The 25,363-nt window shown below is 40.2% G+C and overlaps 1 protein-coding gene across 3 annotated transcripts in view; it reads right to left on the bottom strand.

Moving 5' to 3' along the window:
• Positions 1-253: 253 nt before the first annotated feature.
• COL8A1 (collagen type VIII alpha 1 chain) overlaps positions 254-25,363 on the bottom strand; it is a 152,404-nt gene continuing 127,294 nt past the window's right edge. For 2 of the 3 annotated variants that reach the window (XM_055259841.2, XM_063630587.1), the window contains 2 exons: positions 8,425-8,755; positions 254-5,203 (listed from right to left, as the gene is read on the bottom strand). In XM_055259841.2, coding sequence (XP_055115816.2) covers positions 3,297-5,203; positions 8,425-8,752 — 2,235 coding nt within the window. In that variant the 5' untranslated portion in view covers positions 8,753-8,755 and the 3' untranslated portion in view covers positions 254-3,296. Of the gene's footprint in view, positions 5,207-8,424; positions 8,756-25,363 lie in introns of all 3 variants that reach the window. The other variant, XM_063630586.1, reaches the window with a different exon arrangement.

Genomic DNA, 25,363 nt, shown 5'->3' with positions numbered 1-25,363 from the left:
ACCGTGGAGATGACGGCAACACCCTTGACGTAGAGGAGCAATAAGATGGAAGGAGCCTGGTAGTGACTGGAACTACCATGTGAGTCCTAGACTGCTTATCCTAGGAGCTCTTATGTCAAAGAGGAATAAATTGTTCTGTGTAAGCTATGCTTATTTTAGGTCTCTATTTCAGTAGCTAATTCATAAGAGTAGGAATTTAAAAATACTTGTGAGGTTCAGTGTCAACTGAATGATATGAACAAGATGAGAAACACACTTTTAAAGATATTTAATGATGTTTTTCAAATCAGTACAAAAATTTAAATACAAAAATGATTTGCTATTGACAAGTCTCAAATCTGTCATGGAAACTCAAACAGGTTACCAGTCTGTTCACCGTTCATTGTATTCTATAAAATATTTGATAACAGTCACCCACTACAGACATTCTTTTCCCCTGTGGGATGTCATACTGCATTAAAACTCTGTATTTACATAACAATAATACAAGTTTGGTCCATTTCACATGGAAGAATTCTGGTTAATTTTGAACTAAATAGGGATTATAGCACAATCCTTAGACTTTAGACCATGTGGTTGTTTCATCTGCTTTTACACTAATATGTTAACATGTTGTGCAGCACTCAAAAAGGAAATACAGGCACATAGATAATTATTTAAAACTCTTTTTTAAATTAAATGGAGTATCATTTAGATCTGAGATTAGCACCATTGTAGAATGCTCAGTATTTGGCATAGATGTTGCTCCTCTTCTATCTAAAAGTTAGAAACCTATGTCTGATAATACACATACACACACATGCGCACACATACACACACGCACATATATATATATAGGCAATTGAGTAACAACCAATAAATAAGTTGGAAGATATTTTGAAAAGTGAAATTTGGTTTTAACTAAAAAGATAATTTCCCTCTTTCTTGGTGGGAATTAAAAGCCCATACATGTACAGATAAATACAAATAAAATTTTACAAATCACCTGATCTGACTTGCTTTTAAACCATTTCGGTGTGGCTATTTAGCAGAAGGAGTCCAATGGATCCATGTTGCCCCCATAGTCATCAGCCCAAACCAGTATCCTCAAGAACAACCCAAAGTATATTTGGCCACATAGATGCTGTCTGCTTTGAAAACAAAGGTTGTGGAGGACATCTTTTTGTTGGGAAAAGATTGTTGTATAATAGTAGTGACAAGAACCGCTGTGGTAGTGGACTAATTTCTCTTCTTAAAAATTGAGAAGAAATGGTGCTTGTGTACTATATAGGGAAATGAGCTATTGGCCAAGAGAAGAATTTTTGTGGTGGTAATAATGATTCAGATTTGACAAAGACACATTTCCATGTGTTTTCGTACCGTATTTATTTGTGTATTTTTCCATCTATATCTATCCCCTTAACTCACGGTTTTATTTTTGACGAAAATATACAAGATTCCACCACCATAACCCCACATTGTTGCTCCAAGTGACTAATAGAGTTAGCAGCAGGCTAATAGCAGGCTCGAAATGGGTCTTCGGTGTTTGGAGACCAGATTAGAATGCCCAAAGCAGTTAGTATGTGCCCAAGCAAAAACCTGGAAAAATATTTATTTCTCCTTTTCAGACTTGTATTGCCCTTTGATTTGTGCCAAGTACAGGATGACATTAAAAACACAGGCTCTTGTTCCCCTTTGACATTCTACATAGCCCTTCCACAGTCCGCTTCTAAAGAAACAGTTCTTTTCCTATAATTTTACTACCTACATCCAGAAGCAGCACATCCGTTTTTAAATTCGAAATTTCAGAATTATTTTTTTCAAATATTAATTTTTCTATGTAATTCTGAAACTCCCCCCTCACCAATTATGGCTTGGATTTTGAAAATGACTTTGGCCGGGCGCGGTGGCTCATGCCTGTAATCCCAGCACTTTGGAAGACTGAGGCAGGTGCATCACTTGAGGCCAGGAGTTTGAGACCAGCCTGGCCAACATGGCGAAAACCCATCTTTACTAAATATACAGAAATTACCCAGGCAGGGTGGCGCAAGACTGTAGTCCCAGTACTTGGGAGGCTGAGACAGGACAATTGCTTGAACCCAGGAGGTGGAGGTTGCAGTAAGCCAAGATCGTGCTACTGCACTCCAGCCTGGGTGACAGAGTAAGACTCTATCTCAAAAGAAAAAAAAAAATTGACTTTGTAACCTCAGATTATACATCAATTTGCATACATGCTAAACAGAGAAATGTCTTCAAAATTCAGTTACTAAAAATTACTGATATCTCCATGATTAGAACCACACTGTGGTTGTGTGTGTAGTCAAAGGAGGAGAATTTTTAACGCTATATAAGCATAACTGATAACTGCTATTAAAAATAAATATTCCACAAATTTGGAAAGTTATTGGAGGAAGAGTTTTTTTTCCTTGTAATTTCCAGGTGTTTATATTAGTTGGGCCATAGTAAAAATTACATTGAGGAAAGAAAATAGGAAAATAAATCACAGAAAAAAAAAAACAAATAGAAACTCTGGGGAACAAGTGAGTTAATTACTGCTCATGTCTCCATCCGGTTCTCTAGCTCCTTGAGGGTTACTGTCTAATGCTCCACAAAAGTGCCTTACCCAGTGCTTGGTACAGAGAAGGCACTGAATAAATTCACAATAGCCGATTGGTTCACCCATTCTTTTAGAGACAATAGACATGCAATTCTGGTGAGGACTGCTGTTACTAAAAGACACAGCCTCTGATATGAGAGAGATATCCCTTTGACTAAAGCATTACCAGGGTCCCCAGGGCCCCCTCCCACTGGGGCGGTAACACTACAGGTCTCCCCACCATACATTCCATGTCAAGGTATCTACACAAATACAGAGGAAATTAAGCAAGTAAATACGGTATGTAATTGTTATCATTTATATTTCTTTAAGGCATATTTATAAATATTTTAAAGTAAACAATATGAGTGAGTGCCTTTCATTAGCTGTGATCTTTCATACTGATATATTTTGACTGATCTGAATAAGCAGATTATTGTGGAAGCATATAACATAAAACAGCTAATATGATTCCAGTGGGTACAACCAAGTGTCAGTACTTGATACGTAAATCTATCCCATCATTCGCAATTACAGGCTGCTGTGTGGAGTATTAAACATGCATCTTAGTTTTTATTTGTACATGATGGTCCAAATTTTCACTTACATATAACTTTCCAACTGTATAAATGTTTTGAAGCAATTATGTTTTTCATTTGGATTTTTCTGGTGTGTCATTTTCTTCTATAAAATCTCTTTCTTTGTTTTTTGTTTTTTGTTTTTACATGGGATACAATAAATATCCTGAAAAGGAGGAGTGGACATACTGCCCGGCATACAGTCCTGCAGCCTGTTCTGAGGGCATCTGGAGGAACACCCGGTCTCCGGGCCTGAGCAGCAGCACCGCACTCCCAGATGCCTGGTCCAGGTAGCCCTTTTTGTACTCGTCGTATGTGTACATCACGGGCTCGTTGTTTTTGAATAGAGCAACCCACACGTTGCCCCCCTTGCAGTGAACGTGGTATGCAAAGTAGTAGACACCAGGGACCTCACAGGTGAAGATGCCCGTCTGCGGGTTGTAGTTCTGTCTGCCGTTATAGAGCAGTTTGTCAAACTTCACTGGGGCCCCCACCGGTGGGAAAGGTGCGGTTAGCTCGGCGGTAAAGGCAGGCATCTCGTAGGCTGGCCCTCCATTCTTGCCTTTCTTAGCCCCGTAGGCATGGGGGGGTTTCACGCCATCAATTCCCAGCCCCATATCTGGCAGATACTCTCCCTGGGGTGGTGGTGTAGGGGGCATCACAGCTGGGGGTCCTGGAGGTCCTGGAGGGCCTGGGGGTCCTGGAAGGCCAGGCTGGCCTTGAGGACCAAGGGCACCAGGCTTCCCTGGGGGGCCATGAAGTCCTGCCACTCCGGGTTTCCCTATACCAGGGAACCCAGGGGGCCCTGGGAGGCCCGGCTCCCCTTTGGGGCCTGGAATCCCAGGTGGTCCAATGGGACCGCTAGGGCCCCCAATCCCTGGGATACCTGGGGGGCCCTGTAAACCCTGATCCCCTGGGATTCCTGGCTCTCCCTTAGGTCCGAGAAGCCCTGGAACACCAGGGAGTCCTGGCACACCTTTTTGCCCAGCTTCCCCCTTGGGCCCTATGGGACCTGGCAAACCCCTCACGCCAGGAGGCCCTACTTCACCAAGGAAACCTGGCTTTCCTGGGAAGCCTTGAAGCCCTGGCTCACCCTTGGGACCTGGTGGCCCCTGTGGCCCTACAATCCCACCTTCTCCTTTGGGGCCAGGAAAACCAATAGCACCTGGAGGGCCCATAGGACCTGGGATTCCAGGCAGGCCTGGCTCTCCTGGAGGACCCCCTATTCCTGGGGCACCTATTGGTCCTTTCTCCCCTCTTGGTCCAAGAGCCCCAGGAACACCTCCCATGCCCCGGTCACCTTTGGGTCCTGGGAAGCCTGGTTTCCCAATCCCTGGAAGGCCTGGGGGTCCTGGTAGCCCTGGCAGTCCTTGCTCCCCTTTGCCACCTGGAAATCCTGGCTGGCCTGGGATCCCATCCTGGCCTGGCTTTCCAATTCCGGGTATCCCAGGAGGTCCTTGAACCCCTGGTACCCCAATAGGGCCTTGTGGCCCAGGTTCTCCCGGAGCCCCTGGCTTTCCCAGGGGGCCCTGGGGCCCAGGGAAGCCTGTCACTCCTGGTTTGCCCACTCCTGGCAGTCCAACAGGGCCGGGAGGGCCGTGCATCCCTGGAGGGCCCTTTACACCTGGCGCACCTGGCATCCCGAAGCCCTTGTCTCCTTTAGGACCCCGAAGGCCTTGAGGTCCTGGTAGTCCTTTGGGTCCTCGATCACCCTTTGGTCCTGGTTGCCCTGGTATCCCTGGCCCACCTGGCTTCCCAATGCCAGGAAGTCCATGAGGCCCTGGAGGTCCTTGTGGTCCTGGGATCCCCATAGGCCCGATTTCCCCTTTCTGTCCAATTTCTCCTTTTGCCCCAGGCATGCCCATGGCTCCTGGCTTCCCTGGCATTCCAGGCATACCTGGCTTTCCAACTCCTGGGTATCCCTGTGGCCCTGGTTTTCCTTTAATTCCAGGTATCCCATGACCTGGCAAACCAGGGGGCCCAGGCGGTCCTCTTGGGCCAGGCTCTCCACGGGGACCTTGTTCCCCTCGTAAACTGGCTAATGGTATTTCTACTGGGAAGAGAAGAGAGAGAAGGGGTATGGGGGGAGAGAGAGAGATTGATTAGTAGATTGTCTCTCACATCAACGAAGTACTGACACCCATTATTTAGTTCTGACACGTTTGCCTAATACTTATCAAGAGGAAAGACTAGGAATAATATGCTCATCTTCTAGAACTTAAAAATCAGGTCAGGCATGGTGGCTAGTGCCTGTAATCCTACAACTTTGGGATGCTCAGGCAGGTGCATCACCTGAAGTCAGGAGTTCGAGACCAGCTTAGCCAACATAGTGAAACCCCATCTCTACTAAAAATACAAAAATTAGCTGGGTGTGGTGGCACGCGCCTGTAGTCCCAGCTACTTGGGAGGCTGAGGCAGGAGAATCACTTGAACCCGGGAGGCAGAGGTTGCAGTGAGCCGAGATCACACCACTGCACTCCAGCCTGGGTGAAAGAGCGAAACTCTGTCTCCAAAAAGAAAAAAAAAAATAAGAAAGAAAAATCAAGCTGAGAATTTTTTTTATGTATTTGAGGTATTTTTTGATAACTGATATGTGAAGCTGCTTGTATCAGCATTGGTTAAGTAAAGTAGCTAAAAAGTAATGAAGAAGAAACATTTTTCCAAGTATAAAACTTGGAGATATTATGGTGTGTTTATTATAGTGAATTTGGAAGATTCAAAGATGTATAAAGAAAAATCACATTTGCCTATAAGCCCACTACTCAGAGATAATCACTTAACATGTATATATATTTTCATCTCATTTGTTCTGGGTACGTGTGTGTGTGTGTGTGTGTGTGTGTGTGTGTGTATGTATTTTAAACAATATTGGAGTCGTTATCCAAATTATTGTTGTATTTTATTTATGGAGTACAAAGTGATACTATGATTCATGAATACAATGTGGAATAATTAAATCAAGCTAAATATATCTGTCACTTCAAATATTTTTATCTCATGAGAAATTTGAAATTTACTCTTTCAGTGATTTTGAAGTGTGTAATACATTATTATTAACTATACTCTCTATGCTATGCAATAGATATCCAAAAAACAACTTATTTCTGCTGCCTAACTGAGGCTTTAAACCTTTCATCATCATCTCTCCATTCTCTCCCTCCTACCCCACCCCAAGGCCTCTGGTAACCACCATTCTCCTCTGGGTTTCTATGAGTTTGATTATTTTAGATTCCACATTTAAGAGAGAATATGCAGGATTTTTCTTCCTGTGCCTGGCAAAGTTTTTAAATATAATAATTTATGGCCAAGATATTTCCTCTTATGCTTAAATACAGTATGATGTGGAATATAAAAGGAAAGAATAGAGTTATTTTTTGTGTGGTTCAATAACATCTTTCCACATCTCTCCTTTAGAATTAGTAGATTTGCTTAATTTCTTGAATGTGCTGTGGGATTTCCTAAGCATCAAATATTAGTTCATTAATTTAACAAATAATTTCTCATATGCAAATCTGGCTTTTAAGTAGGAGAGATGAATAAGATATTTTAGAATGATAAACAGTATGGATGAAGTTGAGAGCTTGATTTAGGAACAAGAAGCTCTGCTTATCTTTCCGGTCTTGGTGTGAGATTGTGACTGGGTCCCTTAAGCCATCAGCATCTCTGCTTGCCTATCTATACAGCAAGAATAAGAATAATACAGCCACACTACAAGATTAGAGAATAGATGTGAAAGGTGTCACCGTTTCTCAAATTGTTATTGAAATACACAGCACATGCTGTTATAATGAACATGCTGTGCCTTTCAGATAAACATAACTCTGGATCTCCCATGCTGCTCGGACTAATGGATAACATGGAGAAATGAAATGTATGGTCCGAATATCTTCTTGGCGTAATACTTATGTCACTAGTAGCACCTTAATCCTGACCATTGTACTTTTCACTGAGCTACTGTCAGAGAATAAAATACAAACAGAGAACTCATATTATTTTAAGATATGAGTACCCATCAGAGTAAGTACAAGAAGTGCCAAAGGCCAGGCAAGCCATTCAATAAAGGAAGGAAAAGAAATGTCTGAGATAATCTTCTAAGTATAATAGTAGCTCCTAAAGAGAAGAAAGTCAGGAATACTTTCTTTATATGAATAGATATGATTATAGTACTATTCAGGCATGCTATTTCTAACCAGCGAATTGTGTAGTTACTGTATTGAGGAGTTATTTGGGAAGAGTAGGAGAGATGAATCAGGAATCCCTGGTGTCTAGTGCAGTGCCTGGAACACACTCTGTTCTTACTGAGGATTTGTTGAATGAGCAGTTGTAGCAACTCCAATTTCCTATGGTGCTTTAGCATTTGCTCAGCACTTTACTTACCATGTATATCACTGATTCTCTCAACAGTCTTATTTTACAAATGAAGAAAAATAGGCTCAGAAAGGTCAAATGACTAGGTCTCTCTCATTTCTGGCATCCAGGCATCTAGGCCTCTAAGTTCCAAATCCAGTAGTTCTCCAGAGGTGGAGCTTCCTGCCATTGTAGGGACTAGTGGGACTGGCTCCACTTCCTCAAAGGTAATTGCTGCTCTGATGCAGCAAGTGCTAGGTTTCTGAGAACTCCAGACAAACCAAATGAATTTATCGTCAAGTGTCTGTCACACTGAGTGCTAAATAAATATGCCAAGAAAGCAACAGGAGAGATTTTCAGGTGTCATCCCTAGATGCAGTCTATACTCTTAGTTTCCTTCTGTTGATCTATTGATTGACATATGTAATTAGAGTAGTATTAAGAACACTTGCACCTATCTAATACTTAGTTCGCAAAATGCTTTCCTGTGACTTTTCTTTTAACACAGAAGGTCCTTACGACATTATTCTCTTAGTTCAGAAGACTGACTTGTCACCTTTCTTTTTTTCACTGCTTTAGCTCCCAGCATCTGGCCCAGAGCCTGACACAAATAGGTGCTCACTATGGATAGTTGCTGAATGTTTGAATAAATAAACAATAAGGGGATAGACTATTTGTGATTTAATATATTTTATTTCATCTGATTCTAGTTAAAATAATAAAGCAAAACATAAATGATAATCTTATCTGTGTCTTTAAGGCTTGAACTTTTCAAGAATATGGTTAGAACACAGTAGGCATTTTAAAAATGCCAATAACAAATTCTAAAACTAAAGTTTCTAAAATTTATCTTCCCTCTCTGATCCCATAATTTAGAGATTTGGAAAGCCGTTGTTTTATAACAGCCTGGGAGTATGATGTTACCTTTGCCTTTCTTGGGTACTGCTTCCTTGCCCATTCTTGGCGCCGGTTGAATTTCCTTCATATATTGGGGTAGGTGTGGATACTCTTTGCCATACTGCAAGTGGGGCATCTCCTTGCCCATGGCAAGGCCATCTTTGGCCAAAGGCATGTGAGGTACTTGCTGACCCAGGGGCTGGTATTGTGGAATTTGTGGTGGCATCTGAGGAGGAATTTGAGGTGGCAGCGGCTTGATCCCATAGTAGGCACCAGCCTGAATGAGCCTGATGGAACTCAGGGAAATGGTAAGCAGCACTCCCAGCAGCTGCAGAGGGCCAGGCAGCACAGCCATCACCTGTGGAAGGAAACAATGCACCAACCTGGTTAAACTCTGCAAGGCCAAGTGACTTGAGTTTATTTAGAGATAGAATGGGGAAAAAAAAAGAGAAAGTCTTTAACATCAGAACTTCATGATAGAAGGCAAATGAAAAGGAAAATGCTACCTTTCTATAGAAAACAAACAAACAAAAAATAGAGAAGAGTGGAATCTGTCAAATGAAGGTAATTGGTATGAACATAGACTGTGGGAGAGACTTCTGGTTGTCCCCCATATCGATTCTGCCTTTCTTGCCCTGTTTTCCTGTCTTCACCTGGGAATAGAGCAGCCCAGAATGAAGACATTTCAGCCAGGCAGGGCCATTTCAGCCATTCTGGCCAATTGTGTATAGTTGTCATGGGTGTACCTTCCAGGAGGAATCCTAAAAAGGAGTGGATATGTCTTCCCCTTCCTCCTTCCTTCTGGCTGGATTGCTGATATGTTCCTGGAAACAGACCACACATCTTGGACCATGAGGTGAATGCAGTGCACAGAGAATGATAAAATGAGCTAGAATAGACCTCAGTCCTGGTTGAATACAAGATGCCATACCAATCCTTAAATCTGGACTTTGTTTACCCAAGAGAGAAGTGAAGTTCTATCTTCTTTAAGCCACTGTTAGTTTGGGCAGTCTACATTTGCATGAAACCTAATCCTAACAGAATACATTCTGATAAAAGGAGGCAAAACTGGTGACGTTAGTCTTTGTTAATAAGTGCCAAAATTGTATTCTAAATGGAAACAGTTAATAATTTATAGGCTTTATGCCACAGTAGAGATTTTTCATCTACCAGATGAGGGCTGCTTTGATGTAGTCACAAATAAATGTAAATGTAAAGAGCAAACAGGAACAAAGACTGCAGAAGTCTTCTGAGTTGAAGAGAAAATGCTTCTTCATGTGACAGTATGAAATATTTTAAAAATCACTATCATAATTATGCACCTTTATTTCTTGTATTAAAGTACTATGAATTCATTAGTTTAGAAATTGGTTAATTGGGCCGGGCGCGGTGGCTCACGCCTGTAATCCCAGCACTTTGGGAGGCCGAGGTGGGCGGATCACGAGGTCAGGAGATTGAGACCATCCTGGCTAACATGGTGAAACCCCGTCTCTACTAAAAAATACAAAAAAATTAGCCGGGCGAGGTGGCGGGCGCCTGTAGTCCCAGCTACGCGGGAGGCTGAGGCAGGAGAATGGCGTGAACCCCGGGGGACGGAGCCTGCAGTGAGCCGAGATCGCACCACTGCACTCCAGCCTGGGTGAAAGAGCGAGCCTCCTTCTAAAAAAAAAAAAAAAAAAAAAAAGAAATTGGTTAATTGGACTATTAAAGTCTATCTTTGTTCTTTTCTGAAAGAAAGGAGTTTACGAAGCAAATGAGTTGTATAAATAAGAGGGAGATGTTTAACTATTGATAAGAATACGCTGCTTCTAAGCCCATTAATAGCACTCTTCACAAATTGGCAGTAAACAGAATTAATATAAATGGGGCTTATCTGTTTATAAAAACCAGCTTGAAAAGACCTCTGTTTGGAAACGCCCTAGGCTTAAAACCAGACAGCCCAGAGAAGTTTATTGTTGGCAAATGCACACTAGAGGGCAAGTGTGATACACACTTAGGCCTGTTCAATATTCTGCCTGCTCACCCCCTGCCCTCTGTAGTACTAACGCTGGGCATACACCCACTCCATGCTCACACTTTATTAAGGGACTTAATGAAAATCTGAATCTTAAGGGGCATGTCATCATAGTGCTGGAGAGAGAGAGAGAGAGAGAAGTGGCAAATTTCTCACATTTTTTAACGTAAGTATCTTCTTGAAAACTTTGAAAAAACTTGTCTATAAATAATTCAATTTCCATTCTCTTGAGAGTTGTTTTCTTTGCTTTTGCCTTACTTAATTCTGGATCATAGTTTTCTACTTCTTAGAAAATGTGCATTGATTTTGTAATATCCTATTTAAGGGTAATGCCAAGAGTGTATACAGGCTACAAAAGGATTGGTTAATAAAAAGCACCTAAGAAAATATTTAAAATGAATCCCTATCACAAAATTCAAGCTTTACAATTTTTCTAAACATACTAACTAATCATTTTTCCCCTGAAAAAATGAGGAAACAGTTGCTAGGCCCATTTTGGGTTACTAAGATGAATATAATAGGGTCGATGGGCCTTACCATCAAGGAGTTTGTACTTTTAGTGGGGGTGACAGATGTGTAAACTGTTATTGAGTAGCAAAGGATATCTAGCAAAAAGTAAATTTTCCTCCTACTTCTGTTCTCCAGTATCTAAAATCCCTTATGTTTGAAGCAACAATTTTTCCTCATATTTTTCAGATAGTCTGTGGATATGCACGTATAATATACATCCCTTTCAAACATAAATTGCAGTATACTATATACACTTCTATTTTTTGCTTTTTTCACTGAAAGATCAGTACTTATTTCTTGTCTAGTTATGTGTATCTAAACAAATTTCTTTAAGTTCTTCATTTATTAAAATAAGACTTGGATGTTCCCTTAAGTCTTTTCTAGCTCTAACATTCAATGTCTGTAAGACAGTTACTAGAGATCTGAAAGTGTTAATCCATACCAGAAATGTGTGGTAATATCTGGTAATGTATAAGCTGGTACTTAATTCTACTTTTGGGGATGAATGATTTTAATTATTGAACCCCAGACTTGTGGTGAAGTCCTTAATAATAAGCTAGCATATTTGGCCCTTGAGCCTTCCATCAATTCAGTGGATGTGTAGGATTATACTTCATAATCTTTAAACCAGGACAATCTAATGAAATACTGGAAAACTGGAAGGAGACAAAATGCCTGGAAGAATACCAGTTGAATTATTTCCTCTCATCGCTTGGCCTTTCTGTCCTGTAAACCAGCTCTTTAGGTCTGCCTTCTGCCGTTTCTCTGGCTCTTTATCTAAATAAACTTTGTTCAGTTTTAACTTGAATATTTATGTAAGGGCCCTGGTTAGAATTTACCGCTTTACTTATTCCTACTAATTTTTCTCCTGTCCCTGAGGATATTTTTGGTGGTCAAAGTGGTGTGGTGGTTCTCCCAAATCACTCAAAAGAACATCAAATTTGGGTAACTTTATACAAACACCTGGCGAGAAAGAAGGAGCCTTGGAATTTTTGCTGGGAAGAAATTGTGATAGTGGGTTTTCTTGCCTCTCTTTCTGAGAATGTGGAGCACAATAATATTGTGAGTTCTCCTTAATATTTTCTTTGATTTCTATTTGTTCGACAGCTGGTGTGTGTGTGTGTGTGTGTGTGTTTGTGTTCTTGAACATAAGCATATCTAATGTGTGTGAACATTGAATCTTTGCCAGCCAGGCTGGCTTAGTGATGGGTGTCATGTCATATGACAAAAGCACTGTCAAAGAAGTCAACAGACTTGTATTTAAGTTTTGGCTCTGCCATTCTTCATGCCTATGACCTTGGACAAGTCCTTTATGTTCGCTAAGCCTCAGTTTTCTTACCTGTAAAATAGAAATTATAATCTCTGCCTATCCCTCAGAGCTGTTCGGGGTACAAATGATAAAATGAATTCTTCGTAAGCCAAAAATGACTATTGAGATTTAAGTTATTATTAATTGAGTGTGACCAGAAAGACAAATCAAAACCAACTAAAATGTCAAAGATTTTCAAAGAAAGATACTAGCAAAGTAAATGTGAGGTTAACTGCAATAATGATAACCTAACATGAATAAAACAGTAATGGCCATTAGAATGCACTTGTTAAAAATGATTTAGAAAAAGAACAGCTGAACCAAGGCAGTCATTCATTCATGTGTCAAAAATTACCAATCCTAGATATTCTGAACAGCCCTAAATGGCTTCCTATATTTGGGCAGGGCTGCAGAGAGTTTCATATTCCTCATATGACCTGTAATGTATATAACAGAATAATGTGATATATTTATTAACAGAACAATGTGATAGATATTTTAAATGCTCGTCAGCATTCTATTTGTACATTTATCCTCATTGGCTTACTATACAGAAGAATGTTTAAATATTTAATCTGTTGGTCCTTGCCTTGAATCCAACTTTCCCTTTCACATAGGCTAACACAGCATGTCTTTGTGTATGTATGTGTGTCTCTGTTGTGTGTGGTGTGTATAAGCCTCTCTAATCAGCTCCTGCGCTGGTCCTCTGTGCCTCCTACTTGTACAAGATTTGTAGTCTCTCAAGAGCCTCAGATTTGCCACCCTAAAGCAAGGGAAAGTCAGGCAGAATCCTCTTCCAGTGTTCACCAGAATTGCCTTCCTGATTTTTCCATGCCTCTCAAAGAAAATTCTCTCTTGATTGCATTTCTCAGGGCAATTCATTCATTAGATATACCTATTGAACACCTACAAATTGTTAGGAAATGTTCTGAGTATTGGAGATACAGTGGTGAATTAGAGAGTGAAGGTCTTATCTTATTGAACTCACAGTCTAGTGTGGAGAGACAGGTGATAAACATTAAAAATAAGTTTTATAATTTGAGATTTGAGTGCTGTGAAGAAGCAATGCAGGTGTCTTAGTCATTAGGGCTGCTATAGCAAAAATACTATAGGTTGAGTGGTTTATAAAGAACAGCAATTTCTCAGTGTTCATGAGGCTGGGAAGTTCAAGATCAAGGTGCCAGCAGATTGGGTGTCTAGTGAAGACCCACTTTCTGGTTCATAGATGACACCGTTTTGCTGTATCCTTACACGATAAAAGGGGCAAGGGAGCTCTCTGGAGTCTCTTTTATAAGAGCACTAATTCTATTCATGAGGACTTTGCACTCATGATCTAATCATCTCCCACAGGCCCCACCTCCTAATATCATCACTTTCAGGGGGGGTCATATTTTACCATATGAATTTGGGGACATAAACATTTAGTGTATAGCAGCAGGGTAAAGGGTTCAATAATGACGGAGTGGAAGAGCTCCGATGTTTTGGAAAGAACAGTAGGGAACGACATCTGAGGAAGTAAATTTTGGATAGAGATGTGAAGGTTGAGAGATTTATCTCTCATAAGACAATGTATGGGGAAAAAGGAAAGAGTCCTATTTACTACAATGTTAGTTGAAGGTACCTTTCACTAATATAGACTCATTTCAAAAGTAGGTTCTTCATCCATGCCTGACCTCATTTTGACTTCTTTATTTACGATATTCTTTTTTCCTAGAAGATAATTATTTTCCTTTTGTTTCTCTGTAGATTTCAGTCCTACCATATAGTTTTCTCTGGTTGTCATAACAAAGTATCTCAGACTGGGTGGCTCAATAGAAATTAATTTTCTCACAGTTCTAGAGACATTGAAGTTCACGATCAAGATATTGGCAGAGTTGGATTCTGCTGGAGCCTCTCGCCTTGGCTTGTAGATGGCAGTCACCTCGCTGCGTCTTCACACGGTCTTTCCTCCATGTGTCTGTGTCCTAATTGCCTCTTCTTATTTACCAGCCACACTGGTCACCTTAGTGACCTCATTTTAACTTAATTTCCTCTTTTAAGGCCCTATTTTCAAATACGCTTAAATTCTGAGGTACTTGGGGTTCAACATATGCATTCTGGGGGACACAACTCAGCCCATAACACCTTCTTTCCTCCAGACCAACTCTATTCCTGCCTCCTCTGTGAAGCCTTCCCCACCTTCTCCATTATTGTTATTCTCCTAAAGTTTAATACAAAGTCAAATGTAATTGTAACCAAGCTTATGTTTTTTTCCTGTTGTTCTTTGTCCATTAGACTAAACATGATTGTAAGCTTTCTGAGGACAAGAATAATTTGACTTGTCAATATTTACTGATGGATCCTCATAATCAAAAGTCTTAGTGTGTTGATAGGGGCTTTCAAAAATACCTAATTCAGCTTCACTCCCCATTGAAAATTCTACCTACAGAGGTTGTTGATAGAAAGCTCTCATATTTTTGACTTGGATATTAATAGTGATGAGAACATTTAAAAGGCAGCTCGTTATTTTGTACAATTTTGTTGCTTTTTTAATTATCTAAGCAACTTTTAGAGAGACTTACCTTTTTTGATTGGATATGGAGGTGCACATGTACCTTACTATTTGTAGTGGAGGAAGGGAGGGCATGTTGAGAAAATGAATCCCAAAACTAGGTCATAAGATAAAAGATGGGCACATGACCTTTTATTGTTATGCTAAGATCATTTTCAAATAAGCCCACCTTAGGGTCATCTGATCAAGGATATGTACCTTTGTTGCAAAATTGATTAGTATTAGAGATATTAACGACTCTAACTATATTGATCTATGACCCTTAGGTAAGTAACTCAGCATTATCTCAATATTGTTTTTTATTTACTGGAAAAAAGACCCAGGTACTATGTAGTCATGAGGTGCATAATGATGCTTCAGTCAGCAAAGGACCATATTTTTACTGGTGGTCCCATGAGAATATAATGGAGCTGAAAAATTCCTGTCACCTAGTGAGGTCTTAGCCATCATAATGTCTGTGGTGCAATGCATTATCTTTTCTATGTTTAGATATATTTAGGTACACAAATACTTACCATTGTGTTACAGTTGCCTACAGTATTCAGTACAGTAACATGCTGTATAAGTTTGTGGCCTAGGATTAATAGGCTATGCCACGTAGCCTAGGTGTGTAGCAAGTGGTACCGTCTAGGTTTGTGTAAGTACACTCCATGATGTTTGTACAATGACAAAATCAGTTAATGGTGCATCTCTCAGAACATATTCTCGTTGTTAAATGACACATAACTGTACTTCAAATACATTATATCATTAATCCCATATCCATTTCTTAGGTCTTTTTTGACATTATAGTTTCTAATTGATAATATCCCCATCCTATATTTATATGATTGATTATTTTACTGAAATTCAAGACTGTATACAGTTATTCCTGTTACATTCCTAGTCAAAAATTGAAAATTGTTATTTAATTATGTGTAGGAGCTGCCATCCAATATATTAGCTGACAAAGTTCCAGCTTTGTTTTACAAGGTACAGATCCGTCTAACTGCACAGTCAGTTTTCTCCATCTTGTCTTCCAAATATCAAGACCCTCTTTTTGCATGAAATAAGGAATTCTTCTGTTACGTAAGACAAGCTCTTAGACAGGCTTTCTTACTCTTTGGTTTTCTGACTAGGAATACAAGCTTAAAGTATTCATTAAGTCACAAAGCCACTGGCAAGGTAAATATGCTGAGATGGAGCCTGATACAGTTTGGCTCTGTGGCCCCACCCAAACCTCATCTCAAATTGTAATCCCCATATGTCAAGGGAGGGACCTAATGGGAGGTGATTGGATCATGGGAGTGGATTACCCTTTGCTATTCTCATGATAGTGAGTTCTCATAAGATCTGATGGTTTAAAAGTGTTTGACAGTTCCCCCGCAACCCCGCACCTTGCGCGCATGTGCTCTCTCCTGCTACCTTGTGAAGAAAATTCTTGCTTCTCCTTCTCCTTCCATCATGATTATAAGTTTCTTGAGGCCTCCCCAGCCATGTGGAACTGTGAGTCAATTAAACCTCCTTTCTTTATAAATTACCCAGTCTCAGGTAGTTCTTTATAGCAGTGTGAAAATGGACTAATAGCCCAAATAGATAAGCCTGTCAGATTCTGGTCAATCAATCACATGGAAGCAGTGGGCAAGACCATCCAATAAACATTTACTGGTTTTGGTCAATCTGCTCATTTACATCTACCAGGTTGGCTATAAATGTAAAACAGCCTAAATTATATGCTTCACTAACAAATCCTGAATTCTGTAATTAAGAGCAGGCAATCACCCCCATGTACTAGCTATAGGCAGATAATGACCTCATGGGACCAAGAAAACTTGAGAAGTCAATTAGGTTGTGCCCCCAGCTCTAGAAATGAGCCACACACATAATGCCTCTGAAATGAATGGCCAACCACCACATTCCAAAGGTTCTCCAGAGGAGATTTTACAACATTCCCTAGTAACCAGTTGTAGGATTTCACCTTAGATTTCTTAATATCTAATCCGAATCTCTTCTGCCGAACTGTAAGCTCATTGCCTTTTTTCCACTCTCAAAGGAGTTGGGAAACATCTGGAGAATATTTTTCTTAAAATAATAGCTCACATATTTGAAGTTTGCAATTAATTTTTTTTGTTTCTCTAACTGGAATAGTGTCAGCAGCTAAACAGTTTATATAACACTTGAGAAAACCCCTAAAAAAGAAATTCAAAGTAGAATATATGTTTTTTCTTTCCATAATATGAAAGCATCATTGCTTTCAGAGCAGAAAATACCTAAGTTTTAGTTCGGACCCAAGTAAGTCACCTATCCTGACTGGGCATCAGTTCCCTCATTTGCAGAATGAGAACATTAGCTATATGACTTTGAGGTCCCTTCTACTTCTAAAGTTTTTTTGTAATTGTGAATGTGAAGAACATATCCCCACACTTACAAATAAATAATGTCAGGGGCCGGGTGCAGTGGCTCATGCTGGTAATCCTAGCACTTTGGTAGACAGAGGAAGGTGGATCACCTGAGGTCAGGTGTTTGAGACCAGCCAGGCCAACATGGCAAAGCCCTATCTCTACTAAAAATACAAAAATTAGCCGGGCATGGTGGCACATGCCTGTAATCCTAGCTACTCGGGAGGCTGAGTCAGGTGAATTGCTTTAACCCAGGAGGCGGAGGTTGCAGTGAGCTGAGATGATGCCACTGCACTCCATCCTGGGCGACAGAGCGAGACTCCATCTCAAACAGAAATAAATAAATAAATAAATAAATAAATACATAATACTAATTTTAGGAACTTAGGTACTCAAGGCTTTGTATGTCAGAAAGATCAATCTCATACTTGCAGTTACTTTTCAATATTGCACTCTCCCTTCTTACAGCTGGCGGTGGAATAATGATGGAGAGTTTGTACACCCGCTACCCCCCGTAAATATTCCTCTGGTCAAATAAGCTATACTTGTCCAGAAACCAAAGGAAGAAATAAGAAACGTGATTTAGGGACAATAATAACAATAATACATAGCTTTTTTTTCTTACCATATTCAAAGGTTTAATACAAATGTGAAGCTTACTGAGAAACCTTTAAGAAGTGACTATAAAAGATAAAAACTTCCTACAATGTGTGTGCTCAAAAATTCCTGCAGTCATTCAGCAAATATTGATTAGGTTTCCAGTCATAAGAATGACAATTACAAAGTATGCACATTGGAAAGGGGAAATGGGTAGTTAATGAGTGTGACATAGTCATGTTTTAGGAGCAACAACAATTTTGTAAGAAAAACGGAAGATCTAAAATCCAGAGGCAGCTCTACAGTAAAGTAGGGCATTGGGAGGGCTCTGTAAGAATAAGGTCCTTGCCATTCCATGGACCTGGCGATACACAGCAAGGTGAGTTCCTTCTTGGTATGACTCTAGAAGGACTGCGGAACACTGTTACTTACATGAACAGCTTTCTGCTTTCTCGGCACTAGTAGTTTGTGTAACCAACACAATGTAAAATAAGTGTTTTAAGGCCCTTTGCAAGGGAGAGATGTGTGGGGAAATTTCATCTAATGTAATCCATTAAAGTGGACATCGTAAAAATATTTATTTAGAGCAAACAACTATAATGTGTTATGTAAAATATACATTTTATAGCATGTTTCTTGGGGGTCCAATTGTTGAAGTTTTGTTTAGCTAAGGTTATTTTAAATCATATAACCCTGAATGACTTGATATTAAAAGTTAAGCCAAAGTTAAGTTTCTGTCTTACATGGGGAGAATATTAAATCATATCAATACACTTGGAAAATAAAAATAATTAATCAATGTTTTCTAAAATTGGTTCCTCCTACCCCCTCACCCACCACCACACACAAAGGCACCATTCAGTCAGAATGGCAATCCTACTAAAGTTGCAATATTTAGTCCTGACAATTTCTGAATTATGAAAGAACTAAAACATCTTGACAATTTCTTGGTCAGTGAAAATGTGGATTTGTTCTTTCCTTGGTGCATGGTTCAGGAGTAGCAGAAATCATTCCACAGGACTGTTCCCAACAATAAATTTAAATTGAAAAACATTTAGTTCTAAACCTGGGGCTAAGCCTAAAATACTCAATTGTGATAAATCATCAGCCACAGAGAGGGCAGTCTCTAAAATCCACCACTTTTCAACCACAGCCCCATCTAGATAATTAGCCTGTGTGGTAACATCCTGCTCTTTGAACAAAGGCAAAGCTCGGAGAGCAACCAAACCACAGCTATCTTGGTATTGGAAGTTCCGTTTATTTAAGGGGTGGAATTTATTTTGAGGGATAGAGAGATGGATGTGGTGTCTGGAAGGAAAAATCATAAGGTTTTCACAGTTAATCCACTGAACATTTTTCAAAGAAAAATGGAAGTGGAGAAAGGAAAGGGCAGAGTATTATGTAACAGATGCCAGGTCTTCAGGATATATCAGTTAAGGAGGCTGAGAGTGTAAAGGACTTTTCTTTTTATGAGCAAAACTCATTACAAGGCACCAGAACTTACAAGAACATATGGAATTTCGTTGATAAACATGGATCACAAATGTTATTTCTTAGGACTTAGAGTGTGAGTAGGGCACTGAGCTGGAGATGGGAGACTCGGAGTCTTCTCTGTAAACTTCTCTATCGTGATATCCTTGTAAACCTTTCAGGTCTTCCTTTACTAAACTGTAAAATGAAGGGAGTGAATTAGATGGGGGATTGGGGGTTGTAGAAGCCCAGTGCCTACAGGAAGTAGTGAGGGGCATGAATGAGTCCAGCTGGCTGACTAGAGTTTGTGATGAAGTTAGCAAGAGCAGAAAGTATGAGCTAAACTGCCTGAATTAAATCCTGATTCCATCACTTATTAGCTGTGTAATCTTAAGCAAGCTACTTAACCTGTCTGTGCCTTGGTTTCTTTTTGATAAATTGCTGCTGATGATAACGTTACCTGTCTTATGAGGTTGTTGAGAAGATTAAGGGAATTAATACAAGTAAAGTGCTTACAACAGTGTCTAATATGGTAAGCACTTTATAAGTGTTAGCTATTATTTAAATTAAAAAAAAGAAAACAGCGGTGGTGGTGGAGGAGGAGCAGTGGTAATAATAGATGGGAACTTGAGCACACGTTCCATGACACTTTGCTTCACTGCAGTCTCATCTTGAAGAATTTGTAAGGTAATGATTTTGTTTTTACACTGCTCCAGAACTGTTTCGAAAACTAGGCTTACCAATTGTCCCCTGGTTCAATGTTCTTGAGATCGATGATAACTTTTACTCATTTTCAGGATGCTTATAAGATTCTATTTATATCTATGTTAAAGGTCTTAGGCTTAGCTCGAGCTGAATGACAGGATCATGGAGGCATTTTTCTAAATCCCCAGTCTGAGTATGCAATTTAAGACTTTTCATTGCAAGGAAAAATCTCTGAAGTTCTCTTTGTCTGAAGAAAGGCAAAGTAAAGACAGTTTCTAATAAGTGAGTAACAAATATTATGTCTGCTTGCCCACTTCAGTGCAGCACGTCTCCTACCTGTTAGCCACATGGAAACACGAGTTCAAAGGCTGGATCTCATCCTGCTCCCTTTCCCCCAGAAAACTGGCCACTCTGGGGAGCCTTCTTTGTATTGACTGCAAAGGGCTTTGGCTTTGAAATTCAGAGAACTGAAGACTTTTCTGCCAGGTGATAGCAGCAGGTTGCCCTTGTGGGAGTGACTATAGAATTTAGGCTATCTTTTACTGCTGAAGGAAGTAAAATCCACAAGTAATACATATATAAACCTTTAGGTCAGCAAAATCATCAGCTTACAATCACTTTTTAAGCTTTATCTTTCCATGCTGTTTTGGGGGACTTGAATAATAATATTGCTACAACAAACATTTATTTATTGTTTATCATATTTAAAGAGTTATGTCTAAAAGATTCATTCCTTACCCATAGACCTCTACATAATTTTGTGTATGAAGAAAACACAGGATTTGTGTATGAAAAAACACAGACTTAATTCAGTATATACTTCTTTTTATACATAGTGAAAAGTAGTATCCTCACATCTAAAATGCCAAATAGATCTCAAACAATATTTAGCCATAGGTATTTGCTGAAATACAAAAGGTTAATTTCCCCCCAAGTGAAGTAAATCTGTAATGCATTTTATTTTGAAAAACTAATTCTTGGTGATAAATTCTAGAAGCTGGCTTGGGGAGGGACATGCCATGTAACAGCTCACTCAAGTGTCTGGGGGAATAGAATCAAACCTTTATCTTTGGGAATTCTCTTTGCACTTAGTTCATAACTGTGCAGAAAGTAGTCTTGACAAATGCTTGTCAAATGGCACCATTTTCATCCTGCCTACCCCTTTTCTAAATGTTGAAGTACCATGTTGGTACTTGAGAGAGCCATACTTGAGAGAGCACCCGAACACTGGATCGATGTTACTCTTCCCCATGCCTACTGTTTCCATTCTTACTCTCCTGATTTTGTGTCCTGAGGTCTCCTGCCAGCTTACAAGAATGGAAAATCCTATATAATAGCCATTCTTTCTTAGAAATTAATAAAGAGTGCTATTTTTTTATTTTAAAAGCCCTGTAAAGAATGATGAAGGGTTGACCGATGGTAAAATATTCTTGAGATCAGTGATAACTTTTACTCATTTTCAGGATGCTTGTAAGATTCTCTTTATACCTATGATAAATGTCTCAGGCTTAGCTTGAGCTGAATGACAAGATCATAGAGGCATTTTTCTAAATCTCGTCTGAATATGCAATTTAAGACTTCTCATTGCAAGGAAAAATCTCTGAAGTTCTCTCTCTCTCTCTACAAAAGTAACCTCTAAGACCCATTTCCTTGTTTGTAAAATCCAGATTGTTGGACTAAGTGACCCCAATGTTACTTTTAGGCCTAAAAACTCACTGTCGTTGGCCCTACCCATCTTAGTTATTTTTGTTGTTGTTGTTGTCTTTAATCGTGCCAGGGACTGGACTGAGTCAGGCAGTAGGTTATTGGAGTCGAGTATTAACATGAAATGGGATGGGTGTTGAGAAAAAGGAGGAGAGATGAGCATTTTATTATTTCATATTCATGTGAACTCTTCAATAGCACTTTGCAAAGTTCCATAATTCTTTTCTCTGTGATGGTCTGTTTTGTGGGCCACGTCCTTGCCATGAATTTCTGTCTCCTTGCTGTGGAAACCAGCCAAGGATACATTATTGACCACCTGCTCACTTTCTTACACAAGATGTCTCCCCAGACTTATTTTCTTTGCTTTCCTCTCCTGCTGGTTTATAGCTTTCCCTTATGTAGCAATAAAACTCTTTGAAAGTTCTCTTAAGGATGAATTAATGCCACTTAAGTATATTTCCGTTAGCTGCCCTTTGATGGTTCTCTTTAAAAATAAAGGGAGAATTGGGGCAGCTTGGTTCTTATTGAAATTTTCCTTCCTTTTGCTTTAAAGTTACCACTCCTCAAAAACAGTTATACTCCAAGAGAGCTTTGTTAACACTAGAAAAACGTCTGGGAAATATTGTCAGAAGACAAACTTACCATCTTTCAGTAATTTTTTTTCCCATTGGAAAGATATTTACACTATAAAGAGACCCAGCTCAGTCTGTGTGAGCTTTCCTTGTATTCCTTTAAATACCAGAAAGTGTGTCTGAATTCCGGAGGAGCAGAATGCAATCTTGTTCTCCACCCTCATAGCAAGCAGATTAAGGATTGGTTGTCATGATTCCAGTTCAACTTTATGCAGTCTGAAATTTATTTTACTTTCCCCATCTTTTATATTTTATTCGTCCATCTGAATCTCACAGTTCTAACTCTGAGAGTTGGGAAATGTGGTGTCTGTCCTGAGCTCGCCACCAGCCTCTGTGACTCAGCTTCTGTAGGTTTCTGGCTTCTCTGCTGTAAAACAGTAATAGAATCTGGGTATTGAGGAAAAGATTCCCCCAAGACAGGCACTACTCTCTAGTGGAGTATTTTTCTCAAAGGTGTTCAAACCAGAGCAACTCCATCTTGAATAGGGGCTGGGTGAAATAAGGCTGAGACTTACTGGGCTGCATTCCCAGGAGGTTAAGGCATTCTTAGTCACAGGATGAGATAGGAGGCCGGCACAAGATACAGGTCACAAAGACCTTGCTGATAAAACAGGTTGTGGTGAAGAAGCTGGCCAAAATCCACCAAAACCAAGATGGTGATGAAAGTGCCCTCTGGCCCTCCTCTCTGCTCATTATATGCTAGTTATAATGCATTAGCATGATAAAGGACACTTCCGCGAGCACCATGAGTTTACAAATGCCATGGCAATTTCAGAAAGTTACACTATATGGTCTAAAAGGGGGAGGAACCCTCAGTTCTGGGAATTGCCTACCCCTTTCCCAGAAAACTCATGAATCCACCCCTTGTTTAGCATATAATCAAGAAGCAATTATAAGTATTCTTAGCTAAGCAGCCCAAGCTGCTGCGCTGCCTATGGAGTAGCCATTCGTTTATTCCTTTACTTTCTTAATAAACTTGCTTTCACTTTATGGGTTTTCCTCAAATTCTTTCTTGTGTGAGATCCAAGAAACCTCTCTTGGGATCTGGATTGGGACCCCCTTTCCGGTAACATTTTCATTTATTCCTTATTTTTTTTGCTTACAAAGTGAAACTAACCAGGGGACATTCAGTGAAGTTTGGGGCAGTGTTGATGACCCATTCCCCTGAGCTCATGACCACACACCACTTTAGATTTCTTGTTTATCCCATTCAACAAACATTTTTGAACTACCATGCTAGGAGCTGTAGAGGATTCAGGCACAACTTAAAGGTCACTTCTGCCTCAATGTCAATCCAAGGCAAAGACAGAAATGAAAAAAAAAAAAAAAGCCAAAGAAACCAGTCCTGCTTCCTTTCCTTATCAGACTTTCTGTTTTTTCCCCTTTTCTCTTTTACCTGTGGTTTCCCTGATTCTTTGCCCTTTCCCAGGTTTCTGAGTCCCATCCGGTGCTTACAATCTCATCAGATCACTTTGAACTTGAAACACAGTAAAGACTAATGTCCTTCACAGGCCACAGTGGGACACTGAATCAAAATCATCTTCTTCCTCACTGGTTCAGGGGCCAACTTCTTGTAAGCAAGAAGGAAATGCCAATGTGATATAAGTAGGGTGGCATTAAAACTCAAAATACCTCCTCCATAGGTCTGCTGTGTGCCTGAAATTTCTATTAAAGTTCCAGAATTGTAAGCAAACAAAATAAGGAATAAATGAAAATAGTCCACTAGATGGTAGTGCCTCTTTTGGAGGGATCTTTTCCTCAATACCCAGATTTTATGACTATCTTGCAGCAGAAAAGCCAAAAGCCTACAGAAGCTAAGTGACTTACCCACAGTCCAAAGATTTGTATGACAGATGATTGATCTATAATGGAGAACAGGGCCCAAGGAACTGGGACTCAGGAAATTTAGGAGTATTGGGCCTGGGACAGTCTGGGAGGTATAGGTGGATTGCCCTGGCTGGGAATAGGTAGAGAGTAACATGGAGGCACAAGGTAACAGGAACCCTAGAGAAGCCTAGCCTCATCATAAGCCTCTCTCACAGTTTCTGGGAAGAGAGGCTGGCCATCATGGCACAATTAATTTGTGTCTATCACATCACCACTTAGAGACAAGAGTTAATGTATTCAAGAGGAAACTCCTGCAGCCTGGCCTTGCAGGAAAGGAATTGACCTCCACCAAAGCTCCATGGAAACTGGTTACAGTTTACGCATGAGACGAACAATCCTGATCATTGGCAAGGCTTGGACCCCAGCCCTCTTTTCCTACATCATGCCAAAGAAGGGTATGGTGCTTCCCACACATGCACATGGATGGGGCAAATCCTGCCACTAGCCCACCATGTTAAATAGCTAGAGTTATAAAACTTGAATCTCATATGCCAGATGGGAGAGCACCAGACAGCCTGGTGCTTTCTTTAGCCATGATTGATGAGTGGCAAGGAGAGACTGGAGCCCAGGTTCTGCTGTGTCTTATTGGTATTTTATCCCTGATCACATCAGGGGAAGGGCTGATGCTTCTCTAATCATGTAGTTTTAAATGCTTTATAATGCAAGGGGCAGGAGACCTCTTGTAGCATCTGACTTTCAGGCCTGCTGGATCGTTGTGTACGACCCTAGCCAGGAATGTGCCAACATAACAAGGGATCCTCACACCCTCTACTGTTTCTTCCTCTATACATTTTCCCTAATAAACATTGCTTGGCCATTTACTTTGGTTTGCTCAACAATCTCCAGATCCATTCTAGTGCTCAACTTGAAGATTGGAGGTCTAAGACTAGAGGAATGTAGAGAAATGCCTTCACCTATTAGTTAATTCATTGATCGACTTTTTCAGTACTTAGCAAGTGCTGAGACACAACAAGTGCTGGAGACTCACTAATGAGTGGAGAATGAGGCTCTTGTCCTGGAATGACTCACAGTCTAGAGGGGTTGCCTAGCTGAGGAGTTCACTCCTCAGACGCCTTCCCTGTGTCAGTTTCAATCTCTGTGAAATGAGTAACAGGGAATCATTAAACTCTTGTTCATGTGTGTTGGGCCGGATATGAGCAGCCCAAAACACGTGTTGGGCTTGGGTAATAGTTGCCAACATTTTTACAA

Source organism: Symphalangus syndactylus, chromosome 21, assembly GCF_028878055.3.
Source record: "Symphalangus syndactylus isolate Jambi chromosome 21, NHGRI_mSymSyn1-v2.1_pri, whole genome shotgun sequence".
Classification (NCBI taxonomy): Eukaryota; Metazoa; Chordata; class Mammalia; order Primates; family Hylobatidae; genus Symphalangus; species Symphalangus syndactylus.
Note: the sequence above shows the minus strand (reverse complement) of the source record. Positions and strands in the feature narration are given on the sequence as shown.